This window comes from Dromiciops gliroides, chromosome 2 (assembly GCF_019393635.1).
Source record: "Dromiciops gliroides isolate mDroGli1 chromosome 2, mDroGli1.pri, whole genome shotgun sequence".
In the NCBI taxonomy this organism is placed as follows: domain Eukaryota; kingdom Metazoa; phylum Chordata; class Mammalia; order Microbiotheria; family Microbiotheriidae; genus Dromiciops; species Dromiciops gliroides.
This window is the reverse complement of record NC_057862.1, coordinates 503,365,809-503,387,205: the sequence shown is the minus strand read 5'-3', so window position 1 is coordinate 503,387,205 and position 21,397 is coordinate 503,365,809. Positions and strand designations below refer to the sequence as shown.

Genomic DNA, 21,397 nt, shown 5'->3' with positions numbered 1-21,397 from the left:
TACCTATCATAGTGCTTAGCACATTAAGAATAATTTGTTATAGATATAACCTATATCAGATTACCTGCTGTCTAGGGGAGGGGGGAGGGAAGGGAGGGAGGGAGAAAAATCTGAAATTGTAAAGCTTGTATAAACAAAAGTTGAGAACTATCTTTACATGTAATGGAAAAAAATAAAATACCTTATATGTAAAAAAAAAAAAGAATAATTTGTTAAATTGAAAGGAATCACTCAGACACCAGCACTGATTTATTGATGAATCATCAGTTATCTCAAGTAGAGAGAATTTAGAGCCCAAAGAGACCAATTATAGTTCTATGTATATAGTAGGTACTTAATAAGTACCCAATGTGAATCAATTGATAGATCTAGATTCTAAAAAAATAAATAGAAGATGAGATGGTCTAGCTGTAACCAAGACCTTCTAGTATGAAGGGAAAAAGCAGTGGAATTGTTGTCAGCATACTATAATTCAAATTATGACTCTGCTATTTATTAGTTGCATGACCTTGAGCAAGGCCCTTCCCCATTCTGGGTCTCAGCTGACTGACTCCCTGTAGAATGGAGTGAGGGATAAATACTGAATTGACAGAGAGGCAGCATGAATTAGTGGAAGGGGTGCTTGTCTTATAAACAAGAAGGCTTGGATTTAAATCCCACCTCCAATCCTAACTGTCTGGGTAGCCCTGGGCAAATTAGTTTACCTCTCTCAGACTTAGCTCCCTAACCCATAAAATAGGCCCAAATTTATAAAGAATTGTTATGAGGATCAAACAAAATTATACATGCAAAACTTTGTTAGCCTTAAAGAGATACATAAATGTCAATTATCATCATCAATCAAAAAAAAAAACAACCCAACACCTATAAAGGTAAATGTGTATGACTTCATGATTTCTAATGAGTTTATGAATTTCCCTCAGATAAATTTCCTATGAAGGCAGGAATAGGTGAAGGTGAGAAAGAAAAACAGAAGAACAATTGCTAACTGGCGTCTCACTTGAGAAAAAATATTACACTATGTTTCTCTAGTTTTCCTTTAAAAAAAAAACTCAGATCATATTTTCCTTTAAATACTTCTCAAGTGTAAATTTCACAATACTTAAGTTCGTGGGATTATAATATCTCTCCATATAATTAGTTAATTTTTGGAAGTCAGTGAAATTCTTAATCATGACCATTAAAATAGACAGAACATGAAGTAATATTTTTTATCAAATTATCTGTGTGACTCATGCCAAGTCTTAGTAACTTTCTATAGTGTCATCATTTTTGTACCTTGCAGTCATAAGTCTTAGGCAACAGACATACTATATACCAGATTCCTAGAATAAAGTTCTCAAATACAGAGAAATTCTACAATGAGCCAGCACTTAGGTGCCCAGTGGATTTTTTTCATGTCCAATTATGAAAGTTATTATGATTTAAGTATACATACATACACACATATATCTATAAATCTATATATAGACATGCTGTATTTGGATAAATAAAATCAGCTTGCATTCTGGGTTCAGAATTTTTAACCAATAAACATGGTTTAAACTGATTTAACATTTGATCTAACAAATTAAAAGATACTTTTGGTAGCAGACTCACCTAATGTTTTAGAATAAAATAGGAATAGGAATTATTTGAGAATTAGGAGCTTTGGGCAGCTAGGTGGCACAGTGGATAGAGCACTGGCCCTGGATTCAGGAGGACCTAAGTTCAAATCCAGCCTCAGACACTTGACACTTACTAGCTGTGTGACCCTGGGGAAGTCACTTAACCCTCATTGCCCCACCAAAAAAAAAAAAAAAAAGAAAAGAAAAAAAGAGAGAATTTGGGGCTTTTATAAATATTCAATGATAGTTTCACATTTATGTTTCCCCTATTAGACTGTAAGTTCCATGAGAGCAGGGATGGGGCCTTAAACCTTATATATTCCAGAACCCCCAAAAAGCAGCACACACTTTTGTACTCAATAGGTGCTTAATACATATTTGTTGAATAAATGAGTCTATATCACTCAAAAGTAGTAAGCTTGACTGTTACATTATATTGTCCTCAAAACTACTGGACGTTGTAATGTATAACATATATTAGCTTGCTTGATGGCTTTGGGAGGGGGGAAGGAAAAAAGGGAGAAAAATTTGGAACTCAAAATCTTACAAAAATGAATGTTGAAAACTATCTTTACATGGATTGGAAAAGATAAAATTTTTACCATTAAATAACTACTGGACATTTTAGAGTATACCATTATTTGTTTTAGTTTAAGAATGGTTTGAGGGGCAGCTAGGTGGCGCAGTGGATAGAGCACTGGCCTTGGATTCAGGAGTACCTGAGTTCAAATCCGGCCTCAGACACTTAACATGTACTAGCTGTGTGACCCTGGGCAAGTCACTTAACCCCAATTGCCTCACTAAAAAAAAAAAAAAAAAAGAATGGTTTGGGGAAAAATTAATATATTTTATAACCACCTAATTCAATAGTTCTCATATGTGGCCATGTGGTTGGTAAGAATAAGGGATAACAGGGAACAGCTAGGTGGCGCGGTGGATAAAGCACCGGCCCTGGATTCAGGAGGACCTGAGTTCAAACCCAGCCTCAGACATTTAACACTTACTAGCTGTGTGACCTCAGGCAAGTCACTTAACCCTCATTACCCTGTGCAAAAAAATTAAAAATAAAAAGAATAAGGGATAACAAATGGGCAATCCAGGAGTTATCACATTGCTGTCCATAGCATATTAAAAGATATCAACAAAGGTCACCTGTATTTTGGATCAATCTCCTATGGAAAATTAGTGGGAAAATACTGATAAGAATTGCATAGAATAAGAAAGCATGAATAGGTTGTGATCTATATCAATCGACCCCAGTAGCCACCAATCCTCCAACTTAATAGTATACCTACTAGCAAAATAAATATGTAGGATAGGTGCTAGGGATATGCAAAGTTGAGGTAAGACTTTAAGTATTAAGGTATTTAACAGAGACCATCCTCTCCTCACAGGCACTTCATCAAAACCACTTTATTCATTAACACAATGAATTTTCATTGCCCCCCCCCCCCCCCCGCACACATATGTTGTTTTTATGTAAACAAAAAAGACACAGGATAACTGGTTCTGCTAAAGTGATCCACAAGTCATAAGGGAGCGTCATTATTTAAATGTGCAGCTGAGGGGAGATTAAGACACTAAGGCTGACTGGATTCAGTAAGACTCCTTTGTTCTAGTGCACTGGGGACAATGCCTTCCTTGGGGCAGGGATGAAGCAGTGTTCTAGTTCTGGGAACTGGGGGTGAGGATGTGGCGTTTTGGTCTCTCCCTCCAAGACTGTGACCATGAGATAAGATCCTTGTAAAAAAAAAATAGTAGAATGACTAGGAATTAGATCTCAGCTCACTTCTTACTACCCATGTGACCTTGGGCAAATAACAACAGCTTTTAGCCTTAGTTTCCTTAACTTCGAGGTCTATTTTTAGCCCCTGATCCACTGATGACCTTGCAAGAATCTCCAAAAATACATATAATCTTGCATGAACCCACAGGACACAGTTATAGACCAGTAAGGAGAGATATTCTACTTCCATGTTGTGAAAGAACCACTCTTGAATCCACACCTCTCCTGCCTGGGTATACATGTAATTTCAGGAGAGCCATCTATCAGTACCCTTCTCGAGTCAGGAATTGGCCTCTTTATCTAGGAATCTTGATCAAAAAACCCACTGGAATGTTCCACAATATTCCACACTATAAATGTTGAAACACATGCTAATGGTTCAGTTTGATATCTCTGGATGCATTTCTGAAAAAATAACTTATCAAGATTGGAATTGTAATCAAATCAAAATGAGAGGATACGGTGAGTTTTAAACAGCCAACCTTTTCCCACATTGTGAAAATGGGCAATGAGAAAAGAATCCTAAGTCAGATATCAACCTAGTAAATTATCTAAAGCTAAAATCTTGCTTTCTTACTTCAGATGTTAGCAGGGAATAGTGGATAGAATTAGTCTTGGAGCCAAGAAGACCCGGTGTCAATCCTGGTCTCTGAAACACACCAACTAACCCTATACCAGTATCCTAACTTCCTGCTTTGTAGGGCAGTTCCATCAGACTGGGTTGCAGTGATGGTGTTGGCCTGAATTGGTAGAGGCATTTACTATGTCAATCAAGTCAGAAGTCTAGTCACTATCAACATTTGGAATTACCGAAAAAACTAAAAAGTGGTTTTTCTACTTTAGTTGCTAAGAGGAATCAAATTAGTTTTGAGTTTTTAATTAATTTTTTTTTTTAGTGAGGCAATTGGGGTTAAGTGACTTGCCCAGGGTCACACAGCTAGTAAGTGTTAAGTGTCTGAGGCCAGACTTGAACTTAGGTACTCCTGACTCCAGGGTCAGCACTCTATCCACTGCACCACTTAGCTGCCCCTGATATGTGAATTTTTAAAAACCCCTAAATGACTTAGACACTTGAGGACCAAAATGATCCTTTCATTCATTTCTGCAACAACTATAGGAAAGGAGAAGGGGAGGGGAAAGGAGGGAAGGAGAAAAAAGGTGAGGGGAGAGCTATTATAATGTTTATTCAGGAATTAGTTGCTAATGTTTTCCCTCTCCCCTCTCTCTAACCCCGTGTTGTTTCCTCAAGAAATTACTTAATACATATTTTGTATTTTTAACATTCATAGCATTTCCTCTGAATATAATGTAAGGTCCTTGAGGGCAGCAATTATTGTGTTTTTGTCTTTGCATCTCCAAGTGTCTGGCACACACTAAATACTTAACAGTTTAAATGAATTACTGACTTGTTCCATTCAGGTCGACCATTAAACCATGCTGTACATGCTCCTGGATAAGCTGCAAAGTCCTTTCAAAGATTTCTCCAGCTCTCGCTTGTTCCACAGTGTAAGGATCTCTTGGGTATCGAAATAAGGCCAACAAGTCATTTGGGGAACGAGGGCGGCTAGCAAGTTAAAAGGAAAAGAAAAGAGGAAGAAAATGCAAATCAAGTGACCATACTACAAGAAGACAGTTGAAGAGAGTAAAGGAACAAACCATCAATACATGAATAAATGAAATATTTGCTTTTGACTATTTCTACAGCTGAATAATCTATAGAAAAAGAATGTACTATACCTTATTCACTCATCCAAAAGCAGAAAGCAAATTAAAAAAAAAAAATCTGCAATTAATACAAAAGAAAACACAAACTTGATTAAAATGCAACAGTTTAGAGCTCAGTGTGTGATAAATATATTAATAGTTTTTGAAATACATTGCTTCTATCAAATCATTAAAGTGAGTAAGTAGTCCATATTAGGTGAATGTTTTATTTGTGAATCATAGCTATGCTCCTATTTGGAAGGCCAGCTTTTCCAGTTGGAGTGGTAAACTATAGAAATTAGCCAGATGTCAATGCTGTTTGTTATTATAAAACTAAAAAGCATTTGAGTGCTTCAGCAGCAGGCAGAAAACCAGTAAAATTTCTGTATGGATGTGTGTGGATTTAAAAAAAAAATTATCCCAGTCAGAGGAGGTGAGTATTCATTTTTTAAAAAATCTCTACCATACCTGTCAAACAAATGTGTCCGTGTTGAATTGATGGCTCTATCGACTGTTGCTATTGCTTCTACAATTGAAGTGGCTACAAAAGGATCTCCGTTTCGGCTGACATCAGGAACTGCGAAAGTACCAAGAAAGTGCCCATTACCAGAAAAAATACTTATACATGTTACTCATAAAATTATGTCTAGACACTACATCACTGAAACTTACGAAGAAAGCCACTTTTTTGTCTCAAGCTCTTTTTTTTTTTTTGAACCAAAGTTTATTATTCAACACAAACTCTATTTGATATTGTGAGGAAATTAAGGCCTTTCGTTTTCCAGACAAGATTCTGTAGGTAAGGGGTGGGGGTGGGGGTGGAATTAAGCTGTCTAAACAGTAAGTTGCTTGACTGCTTTATGTACAGTAATGGGGGGTGTGGCTAGGTGGCACAGTGGATAAAGCACCAGCCCTGGATTCAGGAGTACCTGTTCAAATCCGGCCTCAGAAACTTGACACTTACTAGCTGTGTGACCCTGGGCAAGTCACTTAACCCCCATTGCCCTGCCATAAATAAATAAATAAATGAATGAATGAATGAATGAATAAATAATGAACAGTAATGGGAAATATTAATGATAGACCATAGTGAAAGGTCCAGAACACAGTGAATAGCACTAGTAACACAGATTGACCTCAGATGCATTTTGATTCTTAATCTTTAAATTTAGCACCCCATAATCCAAGAAGAACAACCATATGTTATAGTAGCAGAAATAGTGAAACCATTTTGAATCTCTTCTTAGAATTGCTAATATCAGCACCTGATCTAGAAATCTGAGTGGCCGCATGCTGGGTGATAATAGGCATTGTTTTAGATTTTAGGCCTCTACAGAAAAAGCTCTCATTTCTTCCTGCCCCAGGCTCAAAAATTATATATAATTTAGGATATGTAATATATTTATGTGTATGTACATAAACACATATACACACAAAATGTAAACATAAAATATATTTTTTATATGTATATATTTATATATTTACACAAATATACATACAGGCACATACACAGTGCTACCATGCATAGAACACTGGGCCTGGAGTCAGGAAGATAAGTTCAAATCTGACCTCTGATATACATTAACTATATGATGCTGGACATGTCACTTAACCTGTTTGCCTCAGTTTCCTCATCTGTAAAATGAAGATAATAACAGTACCTACCTCCTAGGGTTGCTGTGAGAATCAAATACAATAATAATTATAAAGCATTAAGTGTAGTACATATAGGTGTTACATAACTATTAGCTCTTATTAGAATTATTATTATTATTTGGGGTATATATAATTATGTTACATAATTATTACATAAACATATAATGATGGAAGGGTGTTGGGTCCACTAGCCTAGGAATTAGAAAAAGATCTAGATTCAAGTTCTGATTCTCACACTTTGCTGTGTATAAACAAATCAGTTAACCTCTCTGAGCTTAGCTTCCTCCTATGTAAAACTGGCATGATAATAATGCTGGCAATATCTCCCTTCAGAGGGTGATTATGATGATCAAATGAGGGAAATATTATGTGCAAAGTGCTTCACAGACCTTGAAGTACTGATTATTTTTCCTTCTTAAATGGATTAATAGTTTAAAGGATACGGGGAGGGGAAAGAAGAAACGTCAGTGACATCAAAACCAAAAGCCTTTTAAAAACAGTTTTTTAAAAATTAAAGTCGTAAAGCATCATTTAAGTGGGCCAGCTATTATTCTGATTTCTATGTCCTTCTTTAGAGATGCTGGATTTCACCAGAGTACCACATTAGGGATCAAGTCTGTTGATCAGTTTGTTCCTATTTCCAACAAGTCTTCTTGTGCTCTTCAAAGTGCTTTCTTGCCACTACTACTTGGAAACTGGAAGAAGTGGAAGGTTCATAAGGAAAAAGGAAGAAAACTAAGGCCATTCTTTTTTTTTTTTTTTTTGGTGAGGCAATTGGGGTTAAGTGACTTGCCCAGGGTCACACAGCTAGTAAGTGTTAAGTGTCTGAGGCCGGATTTGAACTCAGGTACTCCTGACTCCAGGGCCAGTGCTCTATCTACTGTGCCACCTAGCTGCCCCCTTTTTTGGGGGGCCATTCATTTTTAAGGAATGTAGTCGATCATCCTGATTTAAGTAGGATGAGAGAAGGTAGGCTGAGAAGCTTCAATTTAGGATGGGGAAGACATTAGCAGTTACATACCCAGAACTACCCTCATTTTCTCAAATTCAAGACTATGGAGTGTTGTTTTTTTAATGTCCCTCTCTAGTTATAAGGTCATAAAATATAAAAGCTGAAGGGGTTATTAGAGACTACCTACCAACATTTCTCATTTTATAAATCAGGAAACTGAGACCCAAGGAGATAGTGATTTTCCCAAAGTTGCTAATAAGATGGGTTGAAGAAAATATATTTTAAAAATAATAATGATAATGAAACAACAACTATAATAATAATAGAAGCTAGAATTTATATAGTGTCTAGTATGTGCCAAGTATATGCTAAAGATTTTACAAATGTCTCATTTGATTTTCACAACAACTCAGATAGGGGAGTAGGTGTTTTTATCATCCCTATTTTGCAGTTGTAGAAACTGAGGCAGAGCTTAAGCAACTTGCCAAGGATACACAGCTAGTAAGTATCTAAGGCCAAATTCAAACTCAGGTTTTCCTTTCCTCCAGAACCAGCACTCTATCCATTGTGCCACCTAGCTGCCACCAAGAGAAAAGAAATCAAGAAAAGAGAAGATTCAGGGTAAGATGATATCTCTCTTATGATACATGGGAAATGAATTAGATTTGTTTTATCTGGCCCCAAAAGACAGAACCAGGAACAATGGACAGAAGCTTCAAAAAAGCAAATTTAGCCTTGATGAAAGAGGGGAAAAACACCTTCTTAACTTTTAGGGTTATCCAATAATATAGAGGGCCACTGGGTGGTGCAATAGATAGAGTGCTAGGCCTGGAGTCAGGAAGGCATCTGAGTTCAAATTTGGCCTCAGACACTTACTAGCTGTGTGACCCTGGGCAAATCACTTAACCCTGTTTGCCTCAGTTCTTCATCTATAAAATGATCTGAGGAAGGAAATGGCAAACCACTCTAGTATCTTTGCCAAGAAAACTCTGGAACATACCAAATGATTTTCTTCCCATGAGCACATGTGATTTCCACCCCCCCCCCAAGTCTCTCTTACTGTATTTAAATACTACACATCCTTAAATTTCCCAATTCAAGTCTTCCTTCTTCTACAAAGTTTCCTTAAGTATGCTTTACCCCTCTTTGATCTGCCCCTTGTCACCATTTCTATAATATTTACAATCTTTACCATGAACCTTAGCTCTAAAGAATCTGCAGTTTGCTATTCTGTCATATGTAAATAGAAGTCTTCTCTCCCCACCAGGTACTAATCTCTTTGAAAAAAAGAGGAAATATTTTACCCATTTTCTATAGCCCCTAATGAAGTTGTAGTACACAAGGGAGCTGACTAAAGTTGTTTTATGGTTCAAGTTGATTCACATGACCTTTCTTATGCAAGCTGATAAATAGGCATCTTTCTTTCTGTGTTGGAAATTAATAATGTAGATTTACCTCATTTTGCAACTGCAGTATTTTCTAATGGTGTTAATGGATCAGATCATTTCTGTGCATGTGCGTGTGCATGTATGAAGATATGAATCAAGGAAATTTTCTGAACAGATCCCTCACTCCTGAAATATCTTGCCTATCCATGTCACTGAAAGAATCAAAATTATTATTTTGAGAGCAATTTCAAGAGTGATTTTACTGAGGGGAAGGACTCTGGGTTCAGACCAATTGGTGTGGGAAAAAGGGACATGGATATTTATTCCATCAATGTAATTCAAGAACACTTCTGTAATTCATAGTCTTAGAGAGCTACCTGGAGAACTTAAGAGGTTAAGTGACTTATTCTGGGTTCAACTGTATGTGTCAGAAACAGTAATTAAATCCATATCAAGCTACTACAACACTTACCTTAGAGAATTGATCAAGCTGAATTAAAGATGGTTTGACGTAGGGAGAAGAGCACCAAGTTGGCATTTGTCTACTGGCTTAGTTCTATCCCCTTTTGGTTAGACCCTTAAAAATTGTCTCATGCCTTAGTTTGCACATCTCTAAAATAAGGGATTTAGTCTACTTCACCTATGACATCACTTTCTTCTCTAAAATTCTACAATTCAAATATGACCAATTGAACAATCTGGTTTTTATGTTGTAGAATCTTGGTGTTTGCTAGGTAAAATGCCTTGTAAAAATTATGAGAAATAATTCCTATTGGCATGACTAAGTCTTACCATTAACACTTAGGACCATACTAACTGAGGAATATCCAATCGTGTTCCGGGCAACGCATTCATAACGACCTTCGTCAGCTAGTCCAACGTCATTTATGGTGAGAAATCCCTCTGAGCTAATATGAAATTTGCCACTTTCAGTTACCTGTACTCCATCCTAAAACAAAACAAAACAATTAGTTGTCTGGAAAAAGAAGACTCTGACTCTCTTATGCTTACTTTACTCTTGAATATTTGATTCTCCAAGCTGGAATCTCTTGAGGTGTGCCCTCAGCGTAGCACAAAATTAAGCCCTAGAAGGAATTTAATTTTAATTTTCACTCAACATCAAATATTAGTAGTAAAATAGTATTCCAACATCTATAAACTTAATACCGCAAAGAGATGGAAACTATAACAATTCACTAAAAAATTCAAAGTAAAAAAAATCATTATTTATATCAAAAGTATAGCCTATGTGCCTTAAGTACACATTCTTATCTATTACAATCTTAAAGTTTTCAAACTAGAACATTAAAGAAAACTCTCTAAAATGGGTTTGGCTTTTTAAAGTAGATTTTAATGTGAAACAAAACCATAAAGGTCCTTTCTTGCTCCCCATCTACCTATGTTGTAGGTATTTCTTATTTGAAATACAATGTAAGAACTAATAAAACACAAACAACCCCTCCACCACCACTCCCAACCCAAAAATGAGGTATTCCTAACCAAGGGGTTTGCTTTTCCACCAGGAGGATTTGCAAAAGAAAAAGAAGAGAATGACTCTCCTTCCACTATAAAAGAGGGGAAAATCCAGATGTATGAATAGTTAGGTAATATAGTGGTTAGAATGTTGTGCCTGGAGTCAGGAAGACCTGAGTTCAAATTTAACCTCAGAAAATTACGAGCCGTGTGCCTCTGAGCAAGTTACTTAACTTCTGTTTGCCTCAGTGCCCTCAGCTGTAAAATGGAGATAATAACAGCATCTATCTCCCAGGGTTGTTGAGAGGATCAAATGAGATATTATTTGTAAAACACAACACAGTGCCTGGCACATACCAGGCACTTGTTTTCTTCCTTTCTTCCTTATCCAAACTTCTATCAACTTAAACTGTACCTAAAGCAGTAGGTCATTGGATTTCTCAATAAATTTCAGAGGATCTTTAAATGTGGATCAAGAAAAATACATTTCTATTTTCTCTATCCACTAAGTGAAATTTAGCATTTCCTTCAGTTATGAATGTAGACAATTTTTCCCCTTAGGAGTCTATAATATTCACAAGAATGTCAGAGGAATCCATCACAAAATTTTTTAAAAAAAGATTAAGAACCTCAACCCTAAAGAAACTCATAGATGTTTTCACTTGCTCCTGACCAAATACAACTCTTAGGAATACAGAACTCCTTAATTCTATAAATGTTGTAGGTATAGAAGATACGTCTCCAAACCAAATGATCACTTTGGGGCTTTTGCAATACCCGTCCTCCAAAGAAGAACACATATTCTCAATATGTAATAAATAAAGGCTATTGTGACTCAGGACACATTGTTCTAGCTCTGATTCTACTTGGACGAGTTATTTAACTTCTCTAGAATTCAGTTTCCTTATGTATAAAACAAAAGGTTTGAGGAAACTTGGCAAAAAGGGGCAGTTTTTTGTTTTGGTTTGGGTTTTTTTTTTTTTGAAACAGATTTGGAAAAGGAAAGAACAAATGCATTTTATTTGCTTGCTTGTTCATTCTTTTGGTCATTCCTTGTTGAACTGACAGAGGTTAGGTAAGAACTTGTTACATTGTTTTGAATGTTAATTGATTGTTTTGTTGACAATTATTGTTTACCTTAAAATATATAAATGTAAGTTTTTTGAAAGTAGGGATGGTGGGGTTTTTTATGTCTTTGTATCCTCAGTGCTGAGCTCAGTGTCTTGCATACAGTAAATATTTAATAAATGTTTGTTGAATTGAATTGGGGAGAAAACGGTAAATGAAAGGACTGAATTTGAGCCCAACAAGTTCTAAATGCTATTATTCCATTTATTACTTTTCTTCCTTTTCAAATTCAATTTAATTGAAAAAATGTTTATTAAGGTGCTCATTCCAAAATGAAATCTTATAACAAGTAGAACAAGGAGGAAGCATAAGGGCATATTGCATTTTATTCCAGTTAGAATATACAGAAAATACAGAATAATGAATAACAGATGAACATGAAACATGCAAAAACAAAGTAAATCATTAACTGGGCCATGAATAACTCATTTGAAATGTTGTGTGTTTATACATACACATGCATGTACAAATGTGTAGATACACATAATATTTTGCCTATATGCATGCATATATGCATGCACATATGAACACTGACACTATGTATCGTGTATCCATGCATTACCATATATGCATGCACACAGGCATGTTTGTTTGTATATGAAGTTTATCTGTCATGAAATTTCCTTGGAATCACAAGTGGGAAGGAGGTTTGAGGATGAAAGGGACAGAGTCAAACAATGATACCAATTACATTAGCAATTCCTCCTAACTGACTTGCCTTTTTTCATTTGGATGGTGGCTATAAGATTGTTATTCATCAGTTGAGCATTTAATTTAAAAAGCATTTTAAGATACAAATATTTAGAACTTCTCCTGGTGGGGAAACAGTCCTAAACATACCCTTTGTGACCCTTTTCTGCTCTTTTCTGCTTAGAGATGGGACAGGAAGCTGGGAGCTGCTTCATACTCAATGAACTTCACCAGAGAGAAGGAAAGTCTAAACTACACCTCTGTGCTCTTTAAAAATCCAGCAACAGGGGCAGCTAGGTGGCAGGGGCAGCTAGGTGGCATGGGGCAGCTAGGTAGCACAGTGGATAGAGCACTGGCCCTGGATTCAGGAGGACCTGAGTTCAAATCTGGCCTCAGACACACTTACTAGCTGTGTGACCCTGGGCAAGTCACTTAACCCCAATTGCCTCACCAAAAAAAAAAAAAAAAAAACCCAGCAACAGAGATTACTTTATTCTTACCTTATTCCATGTTATTACTGGCTCAGGCTCTCCTTGAGAACTGCAAGGAATCTGCACATTGGTGCCAACCTCCACTGTCATATCCCTCGGGATGCTTGCAAACACGGGAGTAACTAAAAGAAAAATAACATAAGACTATTCAGTGACAGAAACGATAAAAGTTGTAACAAATTGCAAGGAATTATGAATGGAAACTGAAAACATGACAATCCCTCTCCCTATTCAAATGAATCATTCAATCCCAATAAATAACATATTTTCAAGCACTACTATACAAGGCATCGAGCATAATGCCTATGCTAACATGCTAGATAACAATAACAAAAATCAGATTCTCCCCTCCATAAGATGACATTTTACCATGGGAATGGAAGGAAGGGTGCAACATATATGTGTGTGTATGTGTGTATGTATAGCAAGTGATCAATCAACCAACAAACCTTTGTTAATCACTTACTCGGTGCCAGGCTCTGGCATTATAAAAACAAAAGAGTTTCTGTTCTCAACAAGATTACATTCTAACAGAAGAAATGCCACGTACATATATATGTATATGTGCCAGGCTCTGGCATTATAAAAACAAAAGAGTTTCTGTTCTCAACAAGATTACATTCTAACAGAAGAAATGCCACGTACATATATATGTATATGTGCCAGGCTCTGGCATTATAAAAACAAAAGAGTTTCTGTTCTCAACAAGATTACATTCTAACAGAAGAAATGCCACGTACATATATATATATATATATATATATATACAGAAAACACACACAACATAGTAGCTACAAGGCAATTGTAGAGGGTAGGACACTAGTGATATGAGACATGTATATACATATGTATACCAATAGAATATAGTTACAAGGTAACTGTAGAGGGTGGGGCACGAGTGACATGACGAAAATGATGGGGATAATGGAGAAGTTCAAAGGAAGTACAATAGGAATGGTGGGGATAGCTCATAACTAGAGGCATCACAGAAGAGGTGGCACTGAGCTGAGCTTTGAAAAGGAAAAGAACGATTCAGCAGAGCTGAAATAAAGTAGTGCATTCCAGACATGACAGCAAAACTTAGGCAAATGCAAGGAGATGGAATGCCAAGGTCAGGAAGCAATTAGCAATTCAGTTCAACTAGCATATCTGTGTATAAAGGAGAATAAGGTAAAATAAGGCTAACAGGTTTGCAGATAGATTGTAGCCCGTTCAAGTATTGGTCTGTCCTCCTACTTGGCATCCTCCTGTGCTCCACTATCTCAGGCTTTGCACCATCTCCCACACTATTGTGCCACAGCTGCTCAGAAGTCTCCCACTTTGCTGACTGAGAGGAGCAGAACCAGGAGAACATTGTGCACAGTAACAGAAACATTGTGTGATGAACAACTGTGACAGACTTGGCTCTTCTCATCAATACAATGATCCAAAACAATTTCAAAGAACTCATGATAGAAAATGTTCTCAACATCCAGAAAAAAGAACTGTGGATTATGAATACAGATTGAACCATACTGTTTCTACTTTTGGGCTGGTTTTTTTCCTTCTTTTTTGAGGTGTTCCCCTTGTGCTCTGATTCTTCTTTCACAATATGACTAATGCAGCAATATGTTTAATGTGATTGTACATATATAACCTATATCAGATTGCTTTCCATCTTGGTGAGGAGGTAGAGAAGGGAGGTGGAAGAAAAATTTAGAAATGAAAACAAATGTTGAAAACTATCCTTACATGTAACTGGAAAATAATAAAACACTTTTATTAAAAAAAAATAAAATTTTAAAAAAAATTTTAAAGGGGGGGGGAGTCTCCCACTTGCATTTCTACATGTCTACGGTCATAATACAGGTAAAGGCTGTGAAATGAAGTTTTAGGGAGGATATTAGAAAAAAAGAATTGGATAAAATGTTGGATTTTCAAATGAGTGAGACTTAAGAAGAAGGTTGACCACCTAGTCACACATGGTTTTGGTCACGGCATCTTAACAAACCATCAGTTGATCCTTGGTGGAGATACAATCCATTAGGGGAAATAATACTTGTACCACCACCTGAAATCAATGAATCCTTGAAATAGAAGCTAATTGGACAACTGAAAAGCAAGAGTCAAGAAGTAGGAAAAAAAACTACCAAATGATCAGGGAACCAAGAAATAAAATGAAGCTGATTCTAATAAAATGCTGCACTAAAGTAGAACTATCTCATGGGGGATATTTAAATAAGTATCACAGGAGAGTAAATAAAATTTTAATTGAAAAATAATTTTTTTAAAAAATTAAATAAGCATCTCATTTATCAAAGAAAGTCAATTTCCTCATAGTTCATAAATAACCCCTTGCTTCTCAAGTCATTGGAGAAGAATAAGTCAGTCCTCTGACTTGAACAAAACTAAAAGAAAACATGGTTCCACATATAATTATAATTTTTTTGAAACTTAAAGCCCAAGAGTTAATGAGCTATAATAATATGATTTAACTTCAAACTTTATAAATCCAAATTTTAAAAGTGAAATTAGAAAGTCCTAATAAGGAACAGTGAAACAAAAGTCAGTAAAGATGAATATATATATATATTTTCTCTAAAATAAATGTTCATGATGTGGAAAAATTGGAACACTAATGCATTGTTTTTGGAGTTATGAACTGATCCAACCATTCTGGAGAACAATTTGGAACTATGCCCAAAAGACTATGGGGCTGTGCATACCCTTTGGCTCAGTCATACCACTACTAGGTCTGTATCCCAAAGAGATCATAAAAAGGGAAAAGGACCCATATGTATAAAAATATTTATAGCAGCTCTCTTTGTGGTGGCAAAGCATTGGACATTGAGGGGATGCCCATCAATTGGGGAATGGCTGAACAAGTTGTGGTATATGAATGTAATGGAATACTACTGTGCAGGCAGATTTCAGAAAAACCTGGAAAGAATTAAGTGGACTGATACTGAGTGAAGTGAACAGAACCAGAACATTGTACACAGTAATGGCAACGCTGTGTAATGATCAGCTGTGATAGACTTAGCTCTTCTCAGCACTACAATAATCCAAGACAATTCCAAAGGACTCATGATGGAAAATGTTCTCCACACCCAAAACGACTATTGAATCTGAATGGAGATTGAACCAAGCTATTTCTACTTTTTTTGTTTTTTTTCTTGAGGTTTTTCCCTTTTATTCTGATTCTTCTTTCACAACATGACTAATGTGGATATATGTTTACTGTGATTGTACATGCATAACATATATCAGATTGCTTGCTATCTTGGAGAAGGGGGAAGGAAGGAAGAAAGGGAGAAAACTTTGGAACAAAATCTTATAAAAATGAATGTTGAAAACTAATTTTACATGCAACTGAATAAAATAAAATACTATTAAGATTGAAAAAAAAAGTAAATGTTCACAATTCCCCCTCCACACCCCATACCCAACAACAGACTTTACCTCTAGGCTGCACCGTAAGATGTACAGACACCCTCTGAGAGCCTATGATATTGACAGCTTGGCATTCATACTGTCCCTGGTCATGAAGGGCAACTCTTGAAATCCTCAAAGTTCCTGATGAAAGAACTAGATGTCTTCTATCTACGGAGAGTTGACTCCCTGAAATACAGTATTAGTAAGTTGTTTCCTTGGCACTGTAAGACTATACAGAGTAGTATGGTGTAACATAAAGAGAACTAGCCATGGAGAGAGGACACCCTGGGCTTAAAACCTATCTCTGACACACTGGCAAGGGGTGCTGAAGCCAGGTCGACTCTATTCTAGACAGAGAACTAACTGTTAAGTTTTCAGTGTGAATATTTATACCCTGGGTATTAGAAAATATCACAAATCATGGTTTGATTTATTGTTTATTGACTAGACTTAAGCAAGTAATTGACATAATGTTAATAATGCAGATCAAACTTAAAAGCATATATCATGCTCCAAAGATCTGATTGTTAAGACATTTACTGGCACATCCCAATATACTGGCTATGTAATCTTTAATAAGTTGCATAATCTTTTCATGCCCTGGACAACTCCCTAAAACTGTGATTTGAACAGCAAGTGTTGATCTGCTTTGGTAGAGGGAATTTTTCACCAGGAAATACCAAGACCATTGAAATCATAAGTCTGAGGGGTTTGTTTGTTTTTACAGAACATACCATGATATAATAAGTGATTTGAAATAGATAAGAAATCATGAATTTGGCAACCTTGGACAATACTTTTTTGATTACCAGTTTGAGAAAGCAAGCACTACAAAAAGTTTATTCAATATCATGAGTGCAAGGTGAAGAGTATTAACCTTTTATTCCAAAGGCCCAAAATTCATTTATCATCAATCCCTGATCCCTAAATATTAACTCTGGTCTGCGCAAACCAACATGGAATTTCCCTCAGTGTCGATATCAAATAAAGTCAAGAGCTCATTAAGTCTGATACATTCCCTGGCTCTAGACTAGTACCACTCTTCCTGATTATTTCAGGAGAGAATGAGAGATCTAGAAAAGATGTATGTGCTCATGTACTAAAGAGATCATATGACCATTCCAACCCACTTTGGTCTGACTCATATCATTTTATGGGCAATCAGAATTAATAAAACTTTCAAATAACACAATTAGCTGAAAAAATAGAAGAAACAAACATATGTATAAGCACAGTATAAACATAAAATTGTAATATGTCAGTATCAATATAAATGACAGCACAAGAAAGTTTAGACTTAACTAGATTGAAAGGATTTTTTTTTCCTTTTATATGCATCTCCCCTCCCAAACTCTACACAACCTCCACCATGACTTTCCCCAAATACCTCTTGCTTGTCTTCTGATGTCATTTGGTAACTTAGTTTAACTTAACCCAGATGGCCCAACAAGAGGGGCTGGCTGGGGACAGAGAATGCTCTAAATTCAGGATTGTACAATCCAGCCTCCCCTCAATGCAGCCAGGTTTTCTCAGCATTTGAGGTAATGATATACAGTACACACACCCTAGCCATGGAAGCATTGCATATGTAGGACTTTTAGGAGTCCATGAAGAATGTCAGGTCTCAGGGTCAGAGGGTCAACTTTGGGAAGGCCCAGCTCATCCAAAGGATGCCCTAGACTAGCAGAAAACAATTTGAGCAGTTTACCCTAGAAACCTATATGAATGGCAGAAATTTTTACTTAATTTTATTAGTGTTCTTAGTGTGGGGGAGAAGAAAAAAGAGAAACACAATATTAGGAAACTCACCTCCTTTAGTCCAGGCAATAACTGGTTGTGGATAGCCCTGTGCTTCACAATGGAAATCAACTGTGTGCCCCTCAACAACCACTCTATCTTGAGGGGTAACAGTAAAATGAGGCACAGCTGCCGGAAAAAGAGAAATTATTGAAAAAATTAAGTCAAGAGGGAAAAGAATAATTTCAAAGTATTATAGTTTAGATGTAAATTAATATAATTTTAAAACAAAAGGTATATCAAGAACACTTCCTTCTATATTCTGTACATTTTCCCCTTTCTATTATTTTTAAATTTATGAAATAAAACAAGCATCTCCATAATATAGTATAATAAAAAAGATTACACATGAAACTGCAAGTCTATTATGTACAACTTGTTATTCCTTTTAAATATATAAAAGTTATAATGTAAATGTCTTTTTTTTATTTCTCCCCCCCATGCCCCAGAGATGGTTACCATTAAATACAAATAGGTATATATATGCAAAATTATTCTATACATACTTCTATTCATCAGTTCTTTCTTTGGATGCAGACAGTGTCTGTCTTCATCTGTCCTTTATACTTAATTTGGGTATTTATAAGAGTCAAAATGTACATTATTTTTAAAATAAGAGTTGTCCTATGATTTCCTTGGACCTCTTTAGACCACTCTCCTTCTCTTGGCAGGGTGAATATAAGCAAAATAGCATGGTACAATGGAAAGTGCTGGTTTCTTGCGTCAGAAGATCTGGGAACAAATCTTCACTCTAACCTTTTCTCTGGGTTTCATTTTTGCATTTGTAACTCTAATACCAAATATATTGCCAGACAAACAGTAGACACTTAAAACTTTCTTATTCAAGAGAATTGTTATTACTAAGTAAATGCAAACTCCTTTGTATGGCATTCAAGACTGTCCCCAGTCTGTTGGGACTACCTTACTTTTCTAATTTTATCTCTTATAATTCCCTCTCTGGTCAAAATAAATTATTGCATGCCTTATCCCTTCTCATACCAATAAAGTGGAATCCATAATCTCTAAAGCAGCCCAGTTCCATTTCTGGATAACTCTAATCATTAGAAAGTGTTACTCTGGGGTAGCTAGGTGGCACAGTGGATAGAGCAGTGGCCCTGGAGTCAGGAGTACCTGAGTTCAAATCCAGCCTCAGACACTTAACACTTACTAGCTGTGTGACCCTGGGCAAGCCACTTAACCCCAATTGCCTCACTAAAAAAACAAAACAAAACAAAACAAAACAAAACAAAACAGAAAGTGTTATGCTTATAAATGTGTCTCACTTTTTTAATACAATCTTTATAGATACTTGAAATCAGTGTTTTATTTGATATATTTATTTCAAATGTATTTTCCTCCAATCAGTTCCTCTCATCTTGATTTCTGCATACAGTTCTTCCTTAATGATGAGAATAAAGACTACGATATTAGTTATTGATATTGCTTCTTTCACCTTTTAGGAAGATGAAATTACCATTAAAGCAAGGCATATTTTTAAAAAATCTATAAGCAAAAAAAAAGTAGATAATGGGATGAAAATGTGCTTATAATCATTCATATTTAAAATACATTTGAACAGATAGGAAAATTTTTCATAAATTACAGTTTTTTTAATTGACAATTGATATGCTAGTGGTCCTTCTAGTATTAATTTGAAATGGAAACTGTTTTTTATCTGATAGTGTTTATGGAAGCTAGGTGGCACAGTGGAGAGAAGCTGGGCCTGGAGTCAGGAAGACTCATCTTCCTGAGTTCAAATCTGGTCTCAGATACTTACTGTGTGACCTGGGCAAGTCACATAACCTTGTGTGCCTTAGTTTTCTCATCTGTAAAAATGAACTGGAGAAGGAAATGGCAAACTGCTCCAGTATCTTTGCCAAGAAAACCCCAAATGGGGTCACAAAGAGTCAGACATGACTGAAACAACTGAACAACAAACAATCCTAACTAGAAAAAGTTCTGGTTCTTACTTACTTCTTTCTGTGATACAATGCAGATTACACTAGCTCTGTAGTCAGAGAACCTGGATTCGAATGTTGCCTCACATGCTACTCTCTGTATGCCTTTGGGACAGTTATGTAACCTTCCTGGGACCGAGTCACCTCATCTGGAAAATGAAGGGCTTGAACGAGATGGCCTCCAAAGTCCCTTTCAACTGTAGGGCTCTTATCTTACGATAGGTTTCTGAAATTCATCCATTGACCAGAATTACCAAATTACCAGTGTAATCCTTTGGTAAGGGTCATTAACTGCAGCTGTGCTTATGTGACTAGAACAGACACACTAAGGAATAATTCTAATTATTCAAATGAACTAATGGTCCAGAAGCAGGGAACACTGATTGTATTAAAAGTCTTTAATTAGAACAATTCTAACTGAAGCCTTTTAGAATAATCAACCAATCAATAAACATCTATTAAGTGTTTACTATGTTCTAGGCATTGTACTAAATCCTGAGGATACCCCCCCCCAAAAAAGGCAAAAGAAAGTCCCTGCCCTCAAGAAACTTACAATCAAATGGCCCATCATTTACAGGAAACCTTTCCCAACCCCTCTTAATCCTATGCCTTCCTTCAGTTAATTATTTCTTCTTTATGCTATATATAGCCTGCTTTGTATAAATTTGTTTTTATGTTGTCTCCCCCACTGGGCCTGGTGTCAAGAAGTCCTGAGTTCAAATGTGGCCTCAGTCACTTACTAGCTGTGTGACCCTAGGCAAATCACTTCATCTTTGTTTGCCTCAGTTTCCTCAACTGTAGAACTGGGACAACAATAGCACTTACCTCATCATTGTGAGAATCAAATGGGCAGTTTTTAATTGCTATAGAAATATTGATTTCCTTTCTCTATTTTCAACAATGATTTGTCGAGTATATTATATAGTGAGGTTTCATATATGTGTTGGTCTTTGAGGGTGGCCAACTTTCAAATTGTGTGATTCCATTTTGATGACAATTCAGGTCATATTTGAGTTGAGGCTTGAAAGATGTGTGTGATGTCACCAAATGGAAATGTATTTATTTACTCATAACCTTTGGGGTAGGGAAGGCATGGGAGGACTATTGACCACTAAAAAACACTTTAAAAGAGGCAAAATTAAATATTATGTTAATGTTATCTGTTAAAAATATTAACATATCTGAATATGCAAAAATAAGCTTAGAAAGGAGCCAGAGCAGCAATGCAAGTAATGGAAGAAGGACTAGAATGGGTATCTAGAGGCCAGTGTTTGATTTAACCCTCGACCTGTCAGTGTGACCTACAAGTCACTTAACTTGGAATGGCCTCAGTTTTCTTACCTAAATATAAGG

The 21,397-nt window shown here is 36.2% G+C and overlaps 1 protein-coding gene across 1 annotated transcript in view; it reads right to left on the bottom strand.

Annotated features, from left to right (window-relative positions):
• PXDN (peroxidasin) overlaps positions 1 to 21,397 on the bottom strand; it is a 150,384-nt gene that overhangs the window by 21,109 nt on the left and 107,878 nt on the right. Inside the window, exons 11-16 of the mRNA XM_043985908.1 lie at positions 18,099 to 18,215; positions 16,317 to 16,475; positions 12,885 to 12,997; positions 9,886 to 10,042; positions 5,566 to 5,674; positions 4,800 to 4,957 (exon numbers count right to left, since the gene is read on the bottom strand). Coding sequence (XP_043841843.1) covers positions 4,800 to 4,957; positions 5,566 to 5,674; positions 9,886 to 10,042; positions 12,885 to 12,997; positions 16,317 to 16,475; positions 18,099 to 18,215 — 813 coding nt within the window. The remainder of the gene's footprint in view (positions 1 to 4,799; positions 4,958 to 5,565; positions 5,675 to 9,885; positions 10,043 to 12,884; positions 12,998 to 16,316; positions 16,476 to 18,098; positions 18,216 to 21,397) is intronic.